The sequence below is a fragment of the Echiichthys vipera genome (assembly GCF_963691815.1).
Source record: "Echiichthys vipera genome assembly, chromosome: 6".
Classification (NCBI taxonomy): Eukaryota; Metazoa; Chordata; class Actinopteri; order Perciformes; family Trachinidae; genus Echiichthys; species Echiichthys vipera.
The window spans coordinates 32625594-32648432 of NC_139831.1; the positions used below are offsets into that span (position 1 = coordinate 32625594).

Sequence of the window (22839 nt, forward strand, 5' to 3'; positions counted from 1 at the left end):
CTATGTCCGAACAGGCGCACATAAAATGACGTCAGAGCTGCCGTGGGCCTCGTGCTCGTGCTCGTACACGTGCGCACGCTCGTGTTCATACATCTGCAAACTAGCTTTACAAAAGCACGACTCTCCCAAATGGTCCGTGGCCGGCAACCGGGCCGCAGCTTGGCACGGTGCGGTTGCACTCACACTGTTCAAACGATATATCTCCACACTAGCCTGGGAACGCCTTGGGATCCCCAAGTTAGAGCTGGTTAATGTGGCCCGGGAAAGGGAAGTATGGGGTCCCCTGCTAAAGCTGCTGCCCCCGGGACCCAACCGCGGATAAGAAGTTAAAGATGAGATGAGATGAGAGAGAGAGAGAGAGAGAGAGAGAGAGAGATTGTGGATCAGTGTTTGCAGTTTGCTTTCTTTCCAGAGTAACATTAAATTCCACTGTTCCCTTTTAAGAATAATGTGTTAATTTATGAAAATGACGTGACACAAATGACAGGTGTATATTCTCATGTGTTCAGTCGGTCTGATATTGCCCGTCACCCCTTTTCTCGTTGTTAAATAATAGCAAATTTCCTTTTTACCAACGACATGCTTCACTTCCTCATAGGTTTGCATTAGTTCTTGTTTGACGCAGGGAAGAACGCTGCACGTGTCTTTTCCGTGTCTGAATCAGTGAATCTGTGCTCGGTCTTCCTTTGGAATCCGTGAGCGCGCGCTCAACAGATATTAATAGTTCAGCCACCCCACCCACTCTCCTCTCTGACATGCTGCATGCTAACTATTATAGATCCTTGGGATGTCAGAGTTCTTTGACATAATGATATACCCACCACTTTACACACACACACACACACACACACACACACACACACACACACACACACACACACACACACACACACACACACACACACACACACACACAAACACACACACACATTGCCATCCCTCCTTCACCGTATATGTTGCTCGATATAATGCGGTCATAAAGCACTGAACACGTCACTGGGAGATGATTCTGTCGAGGTCATAATGATGCTGAGTCATCTCTGCTTCTTTCAGCTCTGTGCCTCTCTAAGCTGTGCGCATGTGAGACTGAGCTACCTCAAGTACCTTCCTCTCAACACCAGACCTATGTGTTTCTTCCTGCATGTGTATATTTCATTATGTTTATCGGGTCTAACTGGATATAATAAGAAGTGATCCACAGTAGTTTTTATGTGGCCGCCATTTGTGACATGCTGGCAGCAGGAAAAACTGTTTTTAGTGATACAGAGGAACTTTCATGCATGACAGAAAACATCCTCAGTTGCAGCCAGAGGTGAGACCGAGTCATTGTCTTTCAAGTCATAAGTAAGTCTCATGTCTTTGCCCTCAAGCCCCGAGTCAAGTCCCGAGTCAAGACATGCAAGTCCCGAGTCAAGTCCAAAGTCAAGACTGACACGTCTCAAGTCAAGTCACGAGTCCTAACGTTTGAGTTTCGAGTCCTTTCGAGTCAATTTATTATTATTATTATTTATTTATTGAAAGAAGTGCAATTGAACTTGCAGGAAAAACGTGCTGTCATTGCACTAGTAACCAGTCATTTTTAACATATAACTCCTACTTCAACTGTAATTATTTGTACAAAAGTGTATTTCCATTGCATATTGCAATTGAACTAGTTCCACAGCAGTTTTTGTCCTACCTGATCTCATAGGCCCTCATTATCAAATGAACGTACGACAGAAAAACGTGCGTACGACCATTACCAGGCAAACTTCTGCATTTATCAATTTGGACGTGAGCGGGAGCTTCGATCAGATCTCACGTCAGGTCTGAGATCGTGTACGCAAATTTGAGCCTGTGTGGATTTGCGGTGCAGCACAGCAAAATCTGGCTGAAAATAATTAACAAACCTCAGCTGTCATTAAGCATAAGCAGTCACATATTAAGAACAGATCAAAACGGATTCTTAAAACGAGTAAATAAATGACTGAGTACGCATTCATCAATCGCCAAAACTACCACTCGATAAATGTACAGGTGATGTGTGATGCCAAGCTGTCGCTTTTAAACATGGTGGCCAGGGGGAACACACGATTCTTTTAAATATCAAAACAGCTCGGCTCCAGCCCCCCGCGACCCCGACATTAAATTAATGAATGAATGTGTTGGTGCGTGGCTGCAGCAAGACGCACTGCAGAGCCAAAGTCATCTCCTCGGTTCGTGGCCACCCTTGATAAATTGCATTAAATCAAACAAGGTATCAGATGATTAACATCTTGGTATGGTTCTTTTAGATGACAAAGGTTATCATCTTACGGAATACCTAATAACCCGCCGGTAGCGCCGGTGTTGTGCGGTAGAGTAGTAAATAAACTACTCCTATAGGTGGAAACAACAGCCTTCTGATCCAGAATATCAGCTATAATGCGAGGGGGTGCATTTCACGGCAGGGGTGCTGAATACGGCACACCTGTCCAACAGTGCGCACAGGCGCACACGGGTCTCAGTGGAGCGCTGCCTCGGTTTGACTTCCTCCGTTATTCTTTTCCATACAGCGTTTTTATGGGCCCCTTTTATTCCACTCTTAAGACTGACAAAAAGCTCAGCTTTATTTTGCTCCATCTCGGATGTCAGGATGCCGATCTGTGTGTCGGAAAAGTTTCTTTTCTAACTTGCGTTCTTCCTCTCCGTGTTTGACCTCAGTGAGCGAGGCCTCCGAAACAGGAATATTCAAGGGCGTAACATGTTAATGACGATCAAATTTAGCCGCTGCATTGATCAAGGCCCGCTCATTCATACGCTGAGATTGGTCAGATACGAATGTTTCATAAATCACACGTGGGTCCTGTCCTACGACCAATTCTGCGCTCAGATCTGCGCCCGTTTCCACGCAAGTTTGATAAATGAGGACCAATGTGTTTCTGACAAATGAGGGGTCCGATTACGCACAACTGCTTGCAAGTGATGAGTGGTGTGCAAGGCTGGCATATCTGGCGGATATTTTTCATCATCTGAATGAACTGAACACACGAATGCAAGGCCGGAATGAAAACCTGCTCACAAGTACGGATAAAATAAATGGCTTCCGTTCAAAGGTGCACCTCTGGCAACATGCGGAAAGTGGCAACCTTGAAATGTTTCCACTCACCAAGAAATGGCAAGATGTTCACACTGCTGCACTGTGTGAGATCATTAGTAAACATCTGAAAACTCTCAAGGAGAAGATGTCATTTTATTTCTCTTCAGCCTACACTGATAGCCCTGACTGGGTTAGGGAGCCATACAGCTCAGCAGTTTTTGGAAAGGACATGACTTTGCAGGAGCAGGGGGAACTAACTGAACTGAGACAAAATCGTGGTCTGAAGCTAAGCTTTGCTGATCTACCTTTGGACAGTTTTTGGTTGACTGCTGCCAAGGAGTTCCCCATTCTGGCAAACAAAGCTATTGTGACATTGCTCCCATTTTCCACGACAAATCTGTGTGAGATGAGCTTCTCAAGCCTGACTGCCATCAAAACTAAAAACAGAGAGCGACTGAGAGCTGTTGAGGAAGAGCTTCGTGTGTGTCTTTCTTCAATTCCTGCCAGGATATCAGCTCTTTGTTCATCCAAACAGGCACAGGTTTCACACTGAGTGAGTAAAATACACTGAGATTGAAATTTTGTACATGTAACTCTTCATATTTCTCAGCGTAGAACAGTGAAATCTTTCCCAAATATTATTGCTTCTGTCATAATAAGCACTATGTTTCTGTATTCCTGGTAATTTATGATTTTGGACAGAATTGGAGTTTGCAAAACACTTTGACGTTTTCTACTACCTTTAAGACCACATTGTTGTTTCATTTGTTATGTTCAAGCTGTATTTTTAAAGTGGACATGTTAAGTGCACTTTTTATTTGAAAGAAGAAATATAAATGATGATAAAGTTTTTTATTCTTTGTGTTTATTTGATTCCTATTCAAGACACTTTGATGAGAATGACTATATTGTTAATATAGGCTACAGAGTATCATTTTTTAACTTGTTTGGCTGGTGGTGTGCCTCATGATTTTTGCAATGAAAAAAATGTACCTTGGCTCAAAAAAGGTTGAAAAACACTGATCTACACGATCGAAAACAACCCTTTTTTTCTCCATCGTTATGAAAAAACACAGCCTCAGCTCAAGAAATCTCTGCGTCCACAGGAAACCAGGTGAAGCGACTCCAAACACTGTAGTACACATGCCAGGCCTGGATGTGGCGCTGTAACTGCCACAGAAATACACCAACAAAGGAGAGTAGAGACGGGGAGACGCTGTGGAGAATCCAAACACCGGAGAGTTTCTCTCTAAATCTGGAGACTTCCCAAATCCTGCTCCATCCTAGAGAGAAATGTGTCACTGTTTCTGGAGTTAGTGGAGACTTTTGTGCTGTTTTGGACTCTGATGCACCAATCACTCTGCAGTTAGTGTCCTCAACGAGCAGAGGGTGCTGCTGTGAGCCCCTTCCCCGTCCCAAAGCACTCACAGGCGGGCTCATTCAAGCACAGTTGTGGTTATTTACACAGTTATCTGAAGTTAGGAGCGTTTGCTGAATCTGATGTACGGACCCACCGTACGAGAGAGAATACTAAGATGTTCTTGCATGAGGCCTATTTTATTAAAAGAAAAGCATTTCAACTTTGGTTGTATCAGTCCATGGATTATGGTGTATCAGACCACTGGATGAATGGAATTAGTTGGCTGACTACACTTCATGCACTCAATTGAAACTAACTCAGTCGGCGACATGAACTGTTAACGTATGACAAGATAATTCACTGCACCACATAATGACAGTGATCATCGAAAACATCTCAGTGTTAATACTAGGGATGTCCGATAATATCGGCCCACCGATATTATCGGCCGATATTGAGTTAAAAATGTAATATCGGGAATTATCGGTATCGGGTTTTTTACAACCGATGTTAGTTCTGTAGGCTTCAGCATTTCCGAGTGTACCTGAATGCAACACGGGCCGTTTACAGGCGCGTGCTTGATGACGTATAACAACAACAACACGCTAGACTCGTAGGTTGCTAACCGTGGCTAACAAGCTTCAGCTCTCCCAGTGCATGAGATGTCCGTGGTTTGGAAGTATTTCCAAGTGTCATCTACTAACAGTATATGTGCGCTTTGCAATGACTGCAAGGCGTTTTGGTTATGAGAGGAGGAAACAAGGCGTCTTCCTTTAATACATCACATTTGATCACTCACCTCAAGAAGAGTTATACGCTACATCTGTGCAGCAAAGTGATGAAAAGAAGCAACAGCCGACACCGAGTAACAAACTTTTTCTATCGTTCAGGATGTCGGATTCACCAAACGTGTGGAGTTCCTCGAGCCCCGTAATCTCGTGCCCAGGCGCAAGTATTTCTCAGACCAGTGCTTACCTGAATTGCACAGCATTGTTTACAGTCACGTCGAGAAGCTAATTTCTGGTGCTGTATCCGTTAGATCCAATACAGGTTAGCATGTTGAGCTTAACTGCTAATTTATTGATTGTATTATTTGCCAAGTTACGGCTCAGTCGTTACTCAGTCTGGAAAAAGAGAACTATGTTTGTTTACTACTCTGGACTGAAGCTATGCATCTTCCTTGTTGTGATGTTGTCTGTAATTTTGTTTGAGGCAAAATATTCTCTCTAAAAACACAAACAAATAAATGAATGGCACTTTTTTCAATAACTTATTTTGTACAGACTGTGTTTACATTTGAAAAGCCGTGTTGCATTTATGTATGCATCCAGTGGGGCATCACAATACAATTAGGCATAATGTGTTAATTCCATAATAGGTGATATGTGATGAATTTTGGTGTAAAAAGGCTGCATGTATCGGTATCGGGTGATATCGGTATCGGAAATTAAGGGCTGGACAATATCGGAATATCGGATATCGGCAGAAAAGCCAATATCGAGCATCCCTAGTTAATACAATATCTTAGCTGTACCAAAGTAAAGTTATATTTAGGAGATTTTATGATACAACTTGGAAATCATAACAAGATCCAGACCTCGATGACCTCAATGGTGGACACAGACTTGTTTATAGATGATACAATGATTCAAATATTTATTGATATTTCAGTCTGGACCAAGATGATAAATCTATCTACCAACAGACAGACATTGTCTTCCTAGAGCCAGGCCACTACCATGGCTAAACATACAGTATACTGAGCAGCAGAAAGTGCTCCGGTGGCTCTTGTTGCCCTGGGTTGTGCCTCTCAGGATACGTCAGACTGCACTAAACCTTGGGTGGAGATTATTGAGGCCATACGCAATCTTAGAAGAAAACTTGCTGACCAAATGATTTAGGATCTTTGGACATACATTTGAACAGTGAGAAATGGAAAAAAGCTGTCCATACTGTATTTTACAATTGTACGAGTACCATATACTGTACATACTGTATTGTGCATGAATGGAGCTGATCATTTGATTTTATTCATGTATCATCATTATAACACTTGCTGGAGTGTGAATTATCACCAAACATTTATTTGAACTCGCAAAGATGGTGGGGTAAAAATATGAGCTGTTTTGAAGATGTTTGGTGAGTGCTAATGATATAATTCAGCCGAAAAACATTTCTGTGTGTGTGTGTGTGTGTGTGTGTGTGTGTGTGTGCGTGCATGTGCGTGTGTGTGTGTGTGAGTGAGGGGCGTTTATGGATGCTGATTAGCCAGCAGGAGGGCAACACTGATAAGCTACTATTAGCACATAGCCTACATGTGTATGTTTAATGTCTGTTCATTCACAATTACATTATGTAAAATACAGTATATGCATGATAATATACATACTGTATATATGTATATTTACACCCCATTATCATGTATATATATATATATATGCATGATATATATTATGTACAGTACCTATAAGTAGTACAGAATTTACTAGAGGTGTAAACAAGTCGCCTTTTTTTTATGTGTGTTTTTTCATTGTTGAACCAATGATGGTGATGCTCCCTTGTTTTATCTTCTTCTCTTTTCTTTCTCACTCACTGACTCTGTGCAGATAGACAGAAAAGGTGGGGCTAAGGGGACCCCACACTGTAGAGGAGGGGGGCACACATACTGCTCGTTTTGGCTTCTTATCAAACGCACACTTTTTTTTTTTTACATAGTTTATCATCCAAACCTTAACAGCGTTTTTCTACAGTGACCATGCAGACTTTCACGTTCTGTTTCCATCTGTCCAGTGTTGACCGGCAGGAAATTGGTAAGAACCATCGACATTATCATGCATAAATATGGTGCTACAAGATTACTGTATCTTGCAAGATTGTGCATTTGTAGGAAAGGTTATAAATTGGGCTAAATGTTAAAAATGTCTTTACAGTATGAGTACATCACACCAAGATTAGGGCTAGATGGGCTGTACAGGCATATTTGCATGAACCTGCATAAAGACTATTGTAAAAGTCAAAAAAGAAAATAGAAATGGTTCAGATGTCTGCAGACGTGTTTAGGAATGGTTTTTAATATGTTATCGTGGTATCTGTTGATGCTGGACTCAGTTTGAATTAGTTTCCTTTTCTCTGTTGTATTTTCCTGTGTGTTAAGCAGTCAACTGGCTTTCAATTTTGTTGTTTGATTTGAAAATCTTATCAGAGGTTATTAGGTATATTACTATATTAGCAACTGTACAATACTCCTTTGTGGAACCTGAACCCAGGGTCGCTGAAAATAATTTTGAACAGAAAATGTTTTTTGTTTGTTTTTTGGATAAAAAGCCTATGAGCCTATAGGCCTATTTAAAATACAGTTTTAATAGGGGTGGAACGGTTGACAAAATCCACTGTTCGGTTCATATCACGGTTTTGGGGTCACGGTTTTTCGGTTCGGTTGTTTTTTTCTATTTCTTTTAGATTCTAAAAATACCATGTATCAGATCTGTAGCCTAATAATTAAAAAAAATTAATCAGATATTCTCAAGGACATGTCATGCAATCATGTAAAAACTGAAATAATGAGGCAGCTTGTTTAGGGACTACGGTAACAATCTTAAACAAAAGTGAAGTGAGATTTTGAAACAGTAGGATACGCATTGCTGCATTTACGCATTTATATATTTAGTTGGCAAAAAGGTAAACAATTGTTTGCCTTCTAGGTAAGAATATAAAGAATATAAACACATTTTCAAATCTTGGAAAAAATGAAGAAAATAGGTTTTCTTTCACTAAAACACACACAAACAGCAATCACTGAACTGACTGAATAAAGGCTACATCAGGGCTTTTCAAGTAATTTGGAATTGGGGCCGGTTGACGAAAATTATCCAAAATGAGGGGCTGTAAAAATATGAGCATCACATTAATGGATATTTTAAAACAATGCAGCGACATAGGAGTACATACAGTATATTGTCTTTACTTTATCATTATTAATATTAGTCATGACCTCAAAGTGCAACAAGCTTGTCAAAAACATTCCTTGTTAAATAAACAAACCTGTGAACCAGAGGTTTATACACAATTATTGGACTAAAGGAGAAGTTTGAGGCTCTTTTCCTTTACTTGAGTATTTTATTTACATGCTAGTTTATACTTCTCCTCTACAAATCAGTGGAAATATTCTACTTTTCTACTACACTACTTTTATCTGATTACTTCAGTAACTAGTTACTTTACCAGGCTGACAAGCACATATGAAACATTAGTTTATTCATCAAAAACTGGACTGACACAAATGAACGTAACATAAATGCAGAGTAGCATGATTTTTTATCAACTTCTCCTCTTTACACTCAGATATGGCTGCACAGTAAACACAGGCTTCACAGAGACAGAAACAAAAACTTCTCTGTCCGTTCTGTGGTGAACTGACAGTTTTCTGTGACATCCTTTCTTTTTTTCAGAGTAGAAAGAGATATTGATGTGGATCATAACCACAGATTTAACCTGACAGAAACGATTGAGAACAAAAAAAGAGCATAGCTTAGCGAGCTGCTGCCAAGAGGATTAAAAAAACCCATGAAGAGCGTAGCGAGAGCGTGCGTAGCGGGAAGGTGCGTAGTGTTGTGGCCTTGTGCCTACAGGGAGCGCGTGAAGCAAGTCTCCCGGAGACGGATACGAGAGAGGACAGCGGCCATGAAGGCTTACGCTACGTTGCACGTCATAAACCGAACGATACACATGCGTACCGAACGGACAGATTTTTTCGGTAAACAGTTCCACCCCTATTTTTTAATAAATAAATTGAGATTGAGTACTTTATTGTCATATACACTTCAGTGCACACATCCAGGGTCTGTAACACACAGATGTAATCAGTTCTCAGATGAATATGCGCTATTAATTAAACTTCACAATAATGCTACAAACAAGGGTGAGAAAGTGCACTCTGATGAGGCCACGGAGATGGGTAGGCACAGACATAACTCCATCAGTTTTTCTGTCTCTGAAAACATGGCTCTTGTTTGTGGCTGGAGCTTTGTCAAACATGATGCTGACACACTTAGGCCCTCTGTCTTTTGTGAGATCGGTAAGCTGCTTGGCGATGCTTGGCCCAAGCATTTTGAGCTGGAGTACCGAGCTAGGGGCCACAGAACGTGAGGACGTTCTGAACGCTGTGCAGGAAAATTTGAAACTGGATGTTGTCCGGAAAGACCCGTCTAATCCAATCACTCTAGTCTCCTCACTCCGGCTGCTTACAGTTTGCGGTACTAGGGTTCTTTTTCACTGGTGGTGGTTTTCCAAAATGCGTTTCTGTGCCATATTTCCCCCTTGTTTTTCATTTGACTATGTCAATTTACCAGTCTGCTGCTGCCATGGATGTTTGCTGATGGAACGAGTGGGAAACCTCTTTACTCTGCGTCCACAAGCCTGCCTGATGTTGACAACGGAACTTCCGTGAACCTGTGTTGATTAAGCCTCAAAATAATTAAATTACAATCCAAAATACATGTAATAGCCTATGTATGTCAAAATAATTTCTCAAAATATTCACACTGATTTATAAATTGTGCAAGATATTTTTAATACTAGTTGCTGCAGCAGCCCCACTTCCCGCAACCATGCCTGTCCCTGGGTTTGCTGTGTTCTTTTTTAAAAGTTAACAAAAGTCTTAAATTACAGTTTGACACAGGACCATGAAGTTAGGTAATAACTAAGGCTCTTATCATTTCAGTTGATAATGTCCTTGAACTGTGTACATTCCCAAACAAATTTGCACTTAATCAAACTGCCACAAACCAACTGAACCTGAGGCATTCAGGGTCCCTGTTGTGTCAGGGGCCCAGGGGCGGCTGCCTTTATCTGGCCTTGACCACACAGTGTCTCTGACATTGCTGTGAGATTGTGGTTGGGAGTCAGCCAGACATAAAAATAGAACTTCCACTTTAGTTTCTGTCATTCCACTTGGACTGTCCTTGTCTCCCTCTCGAGCCAAAGGCCTTAACCTGCTTCTTGATTACTTGTCCTTCTTCACTTTGATTTGTTTTTTTTTCTTTTTTTCTTTGGACTGGAAGTTGAACGCTCCTCTTTCTCTGTCTGATGATCCTCCATTGTGAGTCAGCAGTAATGAGATGGACCTGCACCGGTCACACACATCACAGTGAGCCTGGTATCCTGCCCTACTCAGGCAGTATAGAAATATCCAGACGGGACACTTTTCTTTGCTCTTTTGTAAACTTTAATGACACACATTCATCTCCGTCCCCTATATGTTCCCCTCTTAAATACACACACACACACACACACACACACACACACACACACACACACACACACACACACACACACACACGTTCCTGTGACACTTCTGCCCTTACTACAGACAAGCTCCACCTGCAGACAAATCGCTGCCGACTGACGTAAAAAGTGTCACTAATAGAGCGATGCATTTTAATTTTACGCAGGAATGTAACCACAGACACTTTAATGTATTTCTGGACAAAGCAGCAAAAACAAGTGCTTTCATTAGTGGGTCATATGATCAATCACCATTGTTTGATAGATAGGAACTTAAAAGACAACTAAATTAAAACCTTTCAGATTATAACTTTAATGGAGCTTTTCCATCTCTTGAACACAGAAAGTGAAGTTAGTTAGATATTCAATGATGCGTTCAGCTCCAGGTTGTTCTGACTGCACCAGAGGGCGACACATCCCTGAGGGGCACAGGGGATGGTGCGGATGTGGGATATGCTTTTCTTGGAAGTTCGGGAAGTTTATCTTATACTGACAGGTGTCCCTGCAGAGTTGGAGTTGGAGTAAAATGTAGTGCAGTTCCATCTTGACTGCATCATCCACTGATATGTTTGTCCACCAGCAGGGGTCCTGTGATGTCCTTCAGGTAGCTCATCACAGTCTTTCATGACCACTATCATCAGTCAGTGCCTTTACAGACAGTTTTAAAACCAGGTTATATTCGGGTTAAGGGCATACTAAGGTTTCTTAAACACCATGTAAACAGCATACTCAGGGTAAAACCAGAGTTCTCTAACCCCGGTTAACAGACCTAGAGAACTCCTTCAGTACCCCGATTATCTGTGCATGTAAACAGCTTACCTGGAGTAATATCGATGCGCTTTGCTTAACCTAACCATCTAATAACATGATGCTCAAACTGTGAAACAAATATTTTACTCCCCATACAAAGAAATACACATTTATAATTAACAATCAATTATTATATTGGACACCAGCCAGACTTCACCTGACAAAGGAGTCATTGTGGCACACAGACAGCCACACAAAGGATGTATGCATTACTCAAGTGACCATCTCTAAACAGGGGAGGAGGTCTCAGGGCGCACTCACACTGTCCTTCCGCACTGCGCCCCGGGCTTTAGGGTACTTGTCCCCCCCTCCCTCTCCCCCCGCTGGCCAGCCCGTTTGTACTCACACTGCCTGGGCCTCGCGCAAATGCTTCTTGCCTGTCCATCACGTCACACTGTCAAACACGTCATTGCGATGCGTCGCTTTGTTTACAAATCTTTCCATAGACCTTGGAGTTTTTGTGCGTCTTGTTCGACTGTTTTTGAATGTTTTCATCCTACCAAATCTGCAGTAAACTCTCCACCTCCGCATCACACCAACGTGAACCTTTCACCACCATTGTTGTTGTTGTTAAATGTCCGCCTTTTTTTTTTTCTATGACCGAACAGGCGCACATAAAATGTCGTGAGAGCCACCATAGGCGTCGTGCTCGTGCTTGTACACGTGCGCACGCTTGTGCTCGTACATGTGCAAACACGCTTTTCAAAAGCCCACCTCTCTCAAACGGGCCGTGGATGGCCAGCTGGCCGCAGCTAGGCGCGGAGCTGTTGCACTCACACTGGTCAAACGAACTAGGCTTTACCCATAAAACCTGTTTTGGCCCGGTGAAGGACAGTGTGAGTGCGCCCTGAGACACCACCTATCTCCAATTTACAATGCAGCCCTTTCATCCCTTCCCAGGAGATTCAACAATCTAACCTCAAAGAACAACTGTTCACAAATGGCCCCCTTTGACTCCAACGACTGTCATTAAGACCCAATAAAGCACTAACGAAGTCGAAACCAACTTCCCACCTACGACTGCCACTCTAACACCAGATCCAGCCTGGTCAGATGCGTAGATGAACTGATGAAGCCTCTTGGATGAGAGGTGAAACGTCTTCCTAGACAAATAACCAAGTACAGTTGCTTTTGACTGAAATTGCTTTGGGGATGACTCAAGTGAAACACACCCACAGAAAAGAAATAAAAACCTCACACACAGAAATCAGTTTCAGTTTAGATCAAAGGTAATGTATTATCAGCAAAAATTTAAACAAAGCAGGACACTGTTCAAAGTAATCATCGAACAAAAGAAGAGAAATGCAATGGATATCCATCCTTTCACTCACTACCCACACAGTCAACGTCCTACAAGAGTTTGTTTAGATGAAACAGAAAACAACGGCTGAGCTTCAAATCCCATACTTTTCTTTTTACTTTTGTATGTACTGCCGCTGCCCTTATAAAGTATGCACTTCTGCATGCAGTGTGAATACAATTGGGACATACTACTTCTTCATAACATTGCACCTTGAACTTCGACCCTCTTTCTCGTAATATGCTGTACAAACAATTGTGGGTCAGCATAGGTGCAGAAAACGAGGGGATGCAGGCGGAGCCACAGATTAGAGCACTAATAATAACTATTCAATTCAATTCAATTCAATTCAATTCAATTTTATTTATAGTGTTGAATCATAACAAAAGTTATCTCAGGACACTTTACAGAGTAGGTAAAGACACTCTCAAAGACCCAACAATTCCTCCGTAGAGTACGGTGGCAATGAAAACCTTCCCTTTAACAGGCAGGAACGTCAGACAGACCCAGCTCTGTGGAGGACGGCCATCTGTCTGCACTGGTTGGGGAGGAAGAAAAGGAGAGAGAAAGAGAGAAAAGACACACAGATAGACAGAGAGAGACAGACAGACACACTTCCAGAGATGCAAGCAAAGCCTAACAGTAACTATAATAATATTTATAGTAATGTGAATATAACGTATGTGTTAAGACAGTTCATACAACAGAATAGTAGAAACAAACACAGCTAAGGAGACAGAATATGAAAATGATAATAATTATGGTGGCAAACATGATCAATGATGAGTAGTGGCAATAGCAGCTACGATACAGCTACAAATTTTATAGTTTATTAAACTAGTGATAGTATATATGAGTAACAGTGATAATAGCAGCAGGAAGCGTCATGTAGGACCACGGCAGCAGGCACCACCACGATCAGCAGAGACCTGCGAGATGATAAAGCACAAACAGCTCCGGGGAAGAAGCTGAATTAGTAACATGCATTGATGAGACATGAATGATACAGACAGAGAGGAGAGAAGCTCAGAGTATCAGGAAAAGTATTATCCCCCGGCAGACTAGGCCTATAGCAGCATAATTAAGCAGAATAAAGTCTTATCGTAAGCCCTAGCTGTAAGCTTTATCAAAAAGGAAAGTTTTAAGTTTACTCTTAAATATGGGGACAGTGTCTGCCTCCCGAATAACACTTGGGAGTTTGTTCCACAGGAGAGGAGCTTGGTAGCTGAAGGCTCTGCCTCCACTTCTACTTTTGGAAACTCTAGGAACGACGAGTAGCCCTGCATTCTCAGAGCGCAGAGATCTAGTTGGGTGATGCGGTACTATGAGCTCTTTAAGATACGACGGAGCCTGACCAATAAGAGCTTTGTACGTAAGGAGAAGGATTTTAAATTCTATTCTAGATTTTACAGGTAGCCAGTGCAGAGAAGCTAATACAGGAGATATATGTTCTCTTCTATTTGTTTTAGTTAGTACACGAGCTGCAGCATTTTGGACCAACTGGAGACTTATTGAAGCAGCCTGATAATAAGGAGTTGCAGTAGTCCAGCCTAGAAGTAACAAATGCATGGACAAGTTTCTCTGCATCTTTCTGAGACACAATGTTCTTAATTTTTGCAATATTACGCAGGTGAAAATATGCAGTCCTTGTTGTTAGTTTTATGTGAGAATCGAAGGACATATCCTGATCAAAAATAACACCCAGATTCCTTACTGGGGTGCTGGAGGACAACACAACATCATCAACTAAAGGGCGAATTCTAGCCCGTCAACTGAAGACGACAGAGTATTAGGCCCAATTTTAGAGAAATGTAAAGTTATATGAGAATTAGAGAATTAAATCTTAATCGAAGTCCTCAGGTCATATTATTGGATTTTAATATCTTATATTGTTACCTATTTTCTAAGACAATTCCACCATAAAGTAAATCCAACCAAATTAAGGAAATTAAATGTTAGAAGCTCAAAATTTCTAGGGATGGAACCCTCGACCCTCCACTTGTGTTCCCCCAATGTTGAAAGGAAATCTGTACCTATGTGGTCCATAGGTACAGATTTTCTGTACAGCCAGAAAAACATGCCGGCTTGCAGACTGCAAAATAAAACCGTATTTAGTAGGACTTAAGATATGGACGCTTTTGTAACTTTTAAGCTATGTTGCAACATTGCTAAGTGACCCAAAGTCTTTTTTTTTTATCAATCAAATCACGTCAGTTAGCGAACTTGCCTACTACTGTGTCCCATAGCTGCCTTTTAACAATTGCTCTTTTGTCAAACACTTTGGATGCCAAAAATGTTACAAAATGAAGCGTTGTTCAAATGTAATTTCTCTCTGTTTCTGCCTCCCTGAACAGATACAGGTTAGTTCATATGATTTATCTTCCTCCCTCTCTCTGTTTCCCAGAGTGACTCTTGATGATGACCAGTCTGCAACTGAAGGCTTGAAAATGATTTGGACCAACCACAAAGCCTGTAGGTGTTTTTATTGTTGTTTTTTTAAACTCACATTATATATCTGTCTCTCTTTATTGAAGTTAGGGTTGGGAAATGGAACTACAATAAGGTGGCTTTAGAGTTGTAATACTGTGGCAGTAAAAAGTAACTGCAGGTGAGTCTGTTCTGTCAGAGCCTCCATCTTGTCACGTTCACGGTCACTATGGCCCTCATTTATCAATCTTGCGTGAAAACGGGTGCAGATCTGAGCGCAGAATTGGTCCTACGACAGGAAACATGTGTGATTTATGAAACATTCGTATCTGACCAATCTCAGTGTACGAATGAGCGGGCCTTGATAAATGCGGCGGCTGAATTCGATCGTCATTAACACGTTACGCCCTTAAATATTCCTGGTTCGGAGGCCTCGCCCACTGAGGTCAAACATGGAGAGAAGAAACACTTGTAGGAAAAGAAACTTTTCCGACACACAGATCTGCATCCTGACATCCGAGATGGAGCAAAATAAAGTTTTATTTTCAACAATTTTTCAATTTTATTCTCTTTTTTTTTTTGCTCTTTTTTAAACTTTATTGAAACACATTCACCCCTCTACTTTTGGTCCCTCCCCTATATGTTCCCCTCTGAAATCCACACACACACACACATGTTCCTATTACACTTTTGCTCTTACTACAAGCCTGACTCAGAAGTTGGAATTTCCGATTACAAGTGAACGCAGCATAGCCATTGGCCATTGGCCATTGGCCATTGGCGATGATCTGGGCCGACATACCAACCTCTGTCAGCAGAGTCACTAACATGGAGGATTATTTCCATCTAGAGAGTGAATGTCTCCACAGACACACAGATGTTAATACTCAGCAAAAAGACAACAAGTGTTTTCATTAGTGGGTCACATGATCAATCACCATCAATTTTTTTAACTCACTCTATGAAAGATATTATCTTATGTTTAGGGACTCTTCTCATGCTGCTGCAGAGGTTTGCTGTTATTTTGAGCAGTATTAGTGGTTAAAAAAGACGTTTGAATGCCTTCACCGTACTGCCCTGAGCTAATCACTGTTAGCCACGTCAGGCTGTTAGCAACTCTCCTGGATTTCTCTGTTAATATTTGTTAGATTAAAAAAATGTCTCAATGGCTTATTTGAAGGATATGGATTTAAGTGCCAAAAAAGACCATGGGGTGATTTTACGCCTGTATTACATTTTAATTGGTTGAAAATGCTGAAAGTATTAAATATAATCAATCAATCTCTCTCTTTCTCTCTCTCTCTCCCTCTCTCTCTCTCTCTCTCTCTCTCTCTCTCTCTCTCTCTCTCTCTCCATGACTCAGATTGAACCTACGGTATGACTGAACTGGAAGCCTCTGGGGGCGGGGAACATCCCCCGCCCTACATTATCTTTGTAGTTGTCTTCCTCTTCTTCATCACCGGACTGCTTGGCTTCCTCATCTGCCACCTGCTGAAGAAGAAGGGCTATCGCTGCCGCACCGGAGACATGGATGATGAAGAGGAGGAGGAGAAGCTGGGAGGAAATGCAGATGGTGGGTCACTCATCATATTTTAAGTCTCAGGGGGTGCCATTCAAACAATTGCATAATAGTTTGGGGGCTCTAAGTTTCGCTGTTCGTCATCTTAGCGTTTCTCTCCAGCTCTTTCCCTCTCTCGCCTGCTCTTTTCACCCACAACACTACTACAGATATACAAAAACTCACAAACCTATGTGGTCTTCTTTGAAGTCTGAATCACAAAATCTTTCAAACACACACAGTATTTCAAACATGCACTCACTTTGATACATAAAAGTGTCTTTGCACACATAGGAGGATACGCAAGCTTGTAAACACACAGACAAAAACACAGATACACAAGTAAAGACAGTGGAACAGGGACTTTTTTCTTTTATTATTGTTATTATTACCCCCCCCCCCCTGCATGTTACAATATCAGAAGGGAGAGCCTCAAGCTAGGCATATGCTAAATGTATCCATGTAATGTGTACCCCATGTCGTTTATTGAGGAAAGAAACACAGGCGAGTGTGTTCACAGGAATCTGGTGCACTGACGAGCACTCGATGGGAGGGAGCTGAGGAGCTCGGTGGTAGAGGGGGAGGGGCGTGAGAGTCGTAAACATTCAAAGTTTGACTGAGTCAACTCCATCTGCCAGACTTGCTGACTGCAGCTTTAATAACCTTTCATCTCTTTTAGTAAATTCTGTGAGCTTGAGTGAACCAACTCTTTATCAGTTATCAGACACTTTAGGCGTGGTGTTGGCTTGGGATGCAACATTTAAGAGTTGTGGGTTTAATCCATGTATTATTCTGCTCAGTTTCAGATGAGGATGAGGAGAACCAGGACACAGTGGAGCAGATACTCAAATGCATTATTGAAAATGAAGGTGATAAAATAACTGTTGAGTAGCAGTTTAGATTCAATTATTTTAAATGTATTTATTCAAAGTTACATTAATCTATTCTGATCTTTTGGTTTATTATCCTCCTTCAATGTGGTCTATTTTACGGTTCTCTGCTATACTGTAATCTCTGTCTTGCGTGTTGATACATGTGATGCATATATGTCCTGCAGTTATATTCTCATCAGACAAGATCAGTATGTACAGTACTGTATCAGAAAATCCATCTACCACTCCTCAATTAGTGCTAATCTTATATGGTTTCTCCCTGTTTTCACCTCAAGCTAACATGGAAGCCTTCAATGAGATGTTTGGAAACCAAAATATCTGTGTGCGCCATGACCCCAGGTAGGCTCATCCAACAGAGTGTGTATGAGTAGGACATAATTACCACCTTCATGGCATGTTAAAGTGAAATTCCGATGTAAAATCATCCCAAGGTCTTTTTAGGCGAATTGGGTCATCAAATAAGCCATCGAGATAATTTTTTTTGTGTATGAACTATTAATGTAGATTTTCGGAGAGTTGCTAACAGTTCAGTAGCTCAATAGCTCAGGGCTGCAAGTTGAATGCATTAAAACTTATTTTTTTAACCACTAATACTAGAGCTAATAACACCAAACCTCTGCAGTCGCATAATAGTCTTTACTCATTAACACCAACAACGTAGTTAGTGAACCCAGAGTTCATTAAAAGAGTGTTTTAAAGACTAACCAAATGGCACCGGTACCAGCTGCTCTCATAGTAAAGTCCATTCAAATCCATTACCAAATGCAATCCAAAAGGACAGAGCCTATTGATGATTCATTCCAGCTACACACGTAAACGTTGTGGTCTGTGGCAGTTTGGTGAAATATAGGTTAATAATAGATGTTAAAAGATTTGGAAAAGTCCTACGTAGCTTTCCCTGCAGCACCGAAATGTTACACAGATCTCAGGGGTCAGGGGGCGTGTGTTGCTGGAGAATGGTTCCTGTTTGTGTCTTTCCCGGCTGTTTGTGTCTTTCCCGGCTGCAAAACAAAAATTAAAGCTTCCAACGCAGAAACTTTTCATAGGCTGCCATTGCGGTACGATGACCGTGCTCTGATAAACCAGTGGATTATTGTTTTGAATCTGGACACCGAGACGCCGATGGAGACGCTTAGGCAGAGGGATTACTGTGTCTGCAGCAAACATTTGGAAAAGGACGACTTTATGATTCGTAGAAGAGCTTCTGACCCAAAGAACCCAAAGAAGGCCTGTTGAAGAAGAATGCCATTTCACCAGTGCAGCAACTGGCTACGGATAGACTGGAGGTAAACATATTTCACCAAACTGGCCCAAACCACAACGTTTACGTGTTTTGCTGGAATAAGTCATCAATGGGCTCCTTCCTTTTGATTGCATTTGGTTATTGACTTGAATGGACTTCTCATGGACATAAGAGAAGCTGGTACTGGGGCCCGTGGTTAAGTCTTTAAAACACTCTTTTAATAAACTCCAGGTTCTGTAACTACATTGTTGGTGCTTTGCTTTCTGTGTAGTGACTCTTCTCATGCTGCTGCAGAGGTTTGGTGTTATTTTGAGCAGTATTAGTGGTTAAAAAAGCCATTTTAATGCGTTCAACTCGCCGCCCCCGAGCTAATCCGTGTTAACCACGGTAGGCTGTTAGCGTCCGGAAAATCTACTTTAATAACTCTTACATGAAAAAAATTGTGTCGATGGCTTATGTAATGACAAATTTGCCTAAGAAGACCCTGGGATGATTTTACACCGGAATTTCACTTTAATGTGGAAGCATTTCCATTTTTTATCTACCAGTTCTGGAGATAATGTGAGTAGCATGTTTTTTCCTCAGCTTGAATGTCACAGAGCAGTTAAATAACGGTGTCCCATATCTGACTGCTGTATCTGATATCATCAAACATTTTGAAACCAGCATGCAGGGACTGATAACCTCTAATCACAGATTTCACTACTGTGAATAGTCTGACCAACAACTGACTTAAAGGTTTAATATGTAGAATCTTTATTAATATTTATATATATTTAAAAATAATACACCCACAGGGCGTTTTAAGGGGTATAGAATGAAAGTATTGATTTTCCACAAAAAAAGATATTATGTCTAAGTTAATATTTTAAATATTTCTGCTTGGTTTGACAATGTGACTTTCTGTCAGGTTTTGTTTGAGTTGAGAGCTAGCTAGCTAATCGATTATCCACCACTCAAAGAAAGAATTCCAGTTGAAGACTGACTGATGTTAAATACATTTGTAAAATTAATTGATAAGTCCAAATGAGTCATTACCCAGAATGATTCATCATTTGACATGGAGCAGGCTGATAGCTGACACACTCTGCAACGAACCTGGCAACCCGACTGCTGGAATTATTTATTGTTGTTGCAACTACAATCTTGAGACATGGTGGAGTTCTGCTCATTCTCCATATTCAACCTTTAAATTGTTTAACATTGCCAAAATGATGTTCTCTGTGTCTGAACAACACCCGAATGTTCCCTTTAATGCAGCCCGGAGAAGAGTAATTCCAGCTTCAGGCTTCACACATAACATACTACAAACATACTACTATAACAAGAATAATGTTGATGTCCAGGTTGCGTAAGGAGTCCATTGGTGGTGTTCCTCCCCATCACCACACAGTCCACTCGGGCACAGACCACAACTCCTGCCACCTCTGTGCCCAGGTTCGATCTAAAAAGGGCAGACGACAAAGTCGAACCCCTCGCTTTAAACAACGTCCTGGAGAGCAGACTGTCTTCTCCGTTGGCAGGTAACAAAGGATTAAACCACTTTTACAGAGTGCATGTTGGGATAGAGTAGTAGAAATATTTAATCCTAAATGTATCATTATCCCCTCAGGTTCCGGGTGACGCACACTGATAAGAAGCTCCATGGAGGTCCAAATCCATTGGTCAGTTCAGGAGACCAGCTGGACCAATCCCAAGACAGTGAGGAGCGGAAGGAGGGCGGGTACAATCTGAGAAGCATGTTCAAGGATGCCCGTCCACCTCCAGAGGGCTCCAATGGGGTTGCTCCAAATGTGGGAAAACGTAAAAAGAGTGTAACCATATTTGGGCTGAGGCGAGGCAGCGACCCTGTTGGCATTAAAGTAGGAGAGTGGACAGGCAGGGAGACTGGAGGTGTTAGATTCGCTATTCAGAAGCAACCTGTAGTTCTTGAGGAACTGTTGCAGGCAGAGAACATTAAGGTTGCTCCTGAACGTGGTACTAAACCTGGTATCAAACCTGAAACTGACCCCTCAAAGAACCAGACGCCTGCTCCACCTCAGCGTGAGGCTAAAACCTCAGGTGCTGCTAATTCTCCCTCTATCCAAAGTAAGAATCAGGCCCGTGGTTCTAAGTCTGCTCCTGAGGATGACTTGAAACATGGGCACAGTCCTGAACCCCTTACGAACCTTATGATCAAACCTTCCGTTGGGACTACAGTAGCTTCTACCCCCTGCTCTCTTCACATTCAATCTCCTACTTCAACTGTGCAGGCATTTAAGACAAAAGAGAAACACAGAGATTTTGGGGATAAGGTGTTAAAAAATGAAGAGACATATGATCCTGGGCCGCTACAGACCTCTACACCCATTGCCCCCATGCCTGGATCCATTCCTGGTTTCACTCCTGTCATTCCTACTGGTCCACCTGAACCCTGTTCTAGCGCAGATTTTCCAGTTACCCAAACTCCACCTGACCCAAGCTCCAGCCCAGATCTGGAATCAGGTTTTGGTGCTAGCCTAGTTTTAATAAGCTTAGGTTCATCCCCTCCATGTTCATCTCCAATCAAGACCTCATCTTCAGCCTCTTCATTAAAAGCTTCTATCTCACCCGTGGCTGTCACAACAAGCCCCAGACTACCACCATCTGAGGCTGCAAAAACAACCTTTTCCCCTGTGCTCACTCCAAGCCCCAGACTCCAATCTGGCCGAGCAATGTCTGACCAATCTCCCATTCCATCTTCGTCCTTTGGAAAAAGTGCTAGTTCATTACAAGCCCGAACTCCTTCACCTGCTCTTACTGCTAGCCCCAAACCTGAAACCATGCCAGTATCACCGCAAACCCTCTCTTCTTCTCCAGCTGACCAGAACCAGTCCTTTACAAGTTCTCCTCGTCAGACTGTGAAGTCAGGAGGTGTGACATCTGTAACATCTGTGATCAAAGGGGATATGATTTTAAGGCCATTATCTCTAAAGGAACAAGAGCAGGAAGGAGCCAGAACTTTGAAGAAAGAAGAAAAGACAGAAACAATGAGGGTTGGGATACTCAAAACAGCTAAACTTTCACCATTTGAGGGAGGTTCTAATGGTTCTGCCCTTTACTCTCCCACTGATCCACTTTCTAAAGACAGACTAAGCAGTTTGCCTCTGTCACCGTCCAGTCCACTGTCCCCCTCCTCACCAATAGGCAGCAGAATTAATAGTGTGACTATCATCAAAGCCAGCCCTGACAGCAAGAGAGAGTTTTCTGTTGTTGCTATGGTGGAGCAGAAAGAATCTACTTTGATAAAAGACCTGAAAGGAGTGACTACTGAACTCAGGGTTGAATCAGAAAACGCAGGAATCAGTCCAGCAGCTGGTCAGGGAGAAGAGGTTTATATTTCAGGTGTTGGACAACCTGAAAGTCAAAGTGGAGAAACTCCTCGAGTAGAGGCTAGGCTAAGGGTGAGCCAAGAGAAGGATGATATGGTGGAGATGGAAGATATTAGGGACTGCAAAGTGACGCAGGTCGAAGAAGCAGAGAGAGCGGAGGAGGAGTTGCAATAGATTTGTTTGAACATTTGGTTAAGACTTGACCATATGGAACTTATATCGAGAATTGAGCTGCGCGGTGGACTTAAAGTTGCAGTCGAGCACATTTGTTTGATCATATTCACTGAAGCCGACACTGTGGTCTGATAGAACAACAGAAATAATCTGGTTTTAGAAAAAAAAAACAGACCTCTACGTGCACCTTGAGCTTGTTGTTTGTTTTGCAAAAATCCACCGCACCCCTATCATCCTATCAGCAAAGAGCATGTTACAATATTACAGGCACACGCCTCAATTACCCAATTACGCTTTAGCATACGCTAAATTACGTTAACAGTTGCTATCTATGAGTAAGTTAGCCAGCCTACCTCCATGTAGTGTGTACTCCATGCCGTTTAT

The 22839-nt window shown here is 41.9% G+C and overlaps 1 protein-coding gene across 1 annotated transcript; it reads left to right on the top strand.

Moving 5' to 3' along the window:
* Positions 1-15256: 15256 nt before the first annotated feature.
* rell2 (RELT like 2) lies at positions 15257-22455 on the top strand (the record flags this gene model as incomplete). Its single annotated transcript, XM_083915465.1, has 7 exons — positions 15257-15282; positions 16601-16810; positions 17602-17664; positions 17964-18027; positions 20278-20454; positions 20544-20992; positions 22097-22455. Exons 2-7 carry the CDS (start codon positions 16615-16617, stop codon positions 22453-22455), a joined length of 1308 nt encoding a protein of 435 aa, XP_083771591.1. The 5' UTR covers positions 15257-15282; positions 16601-16614.
* Positions 22456-22839: the final 384 nt, after the last annotated feature.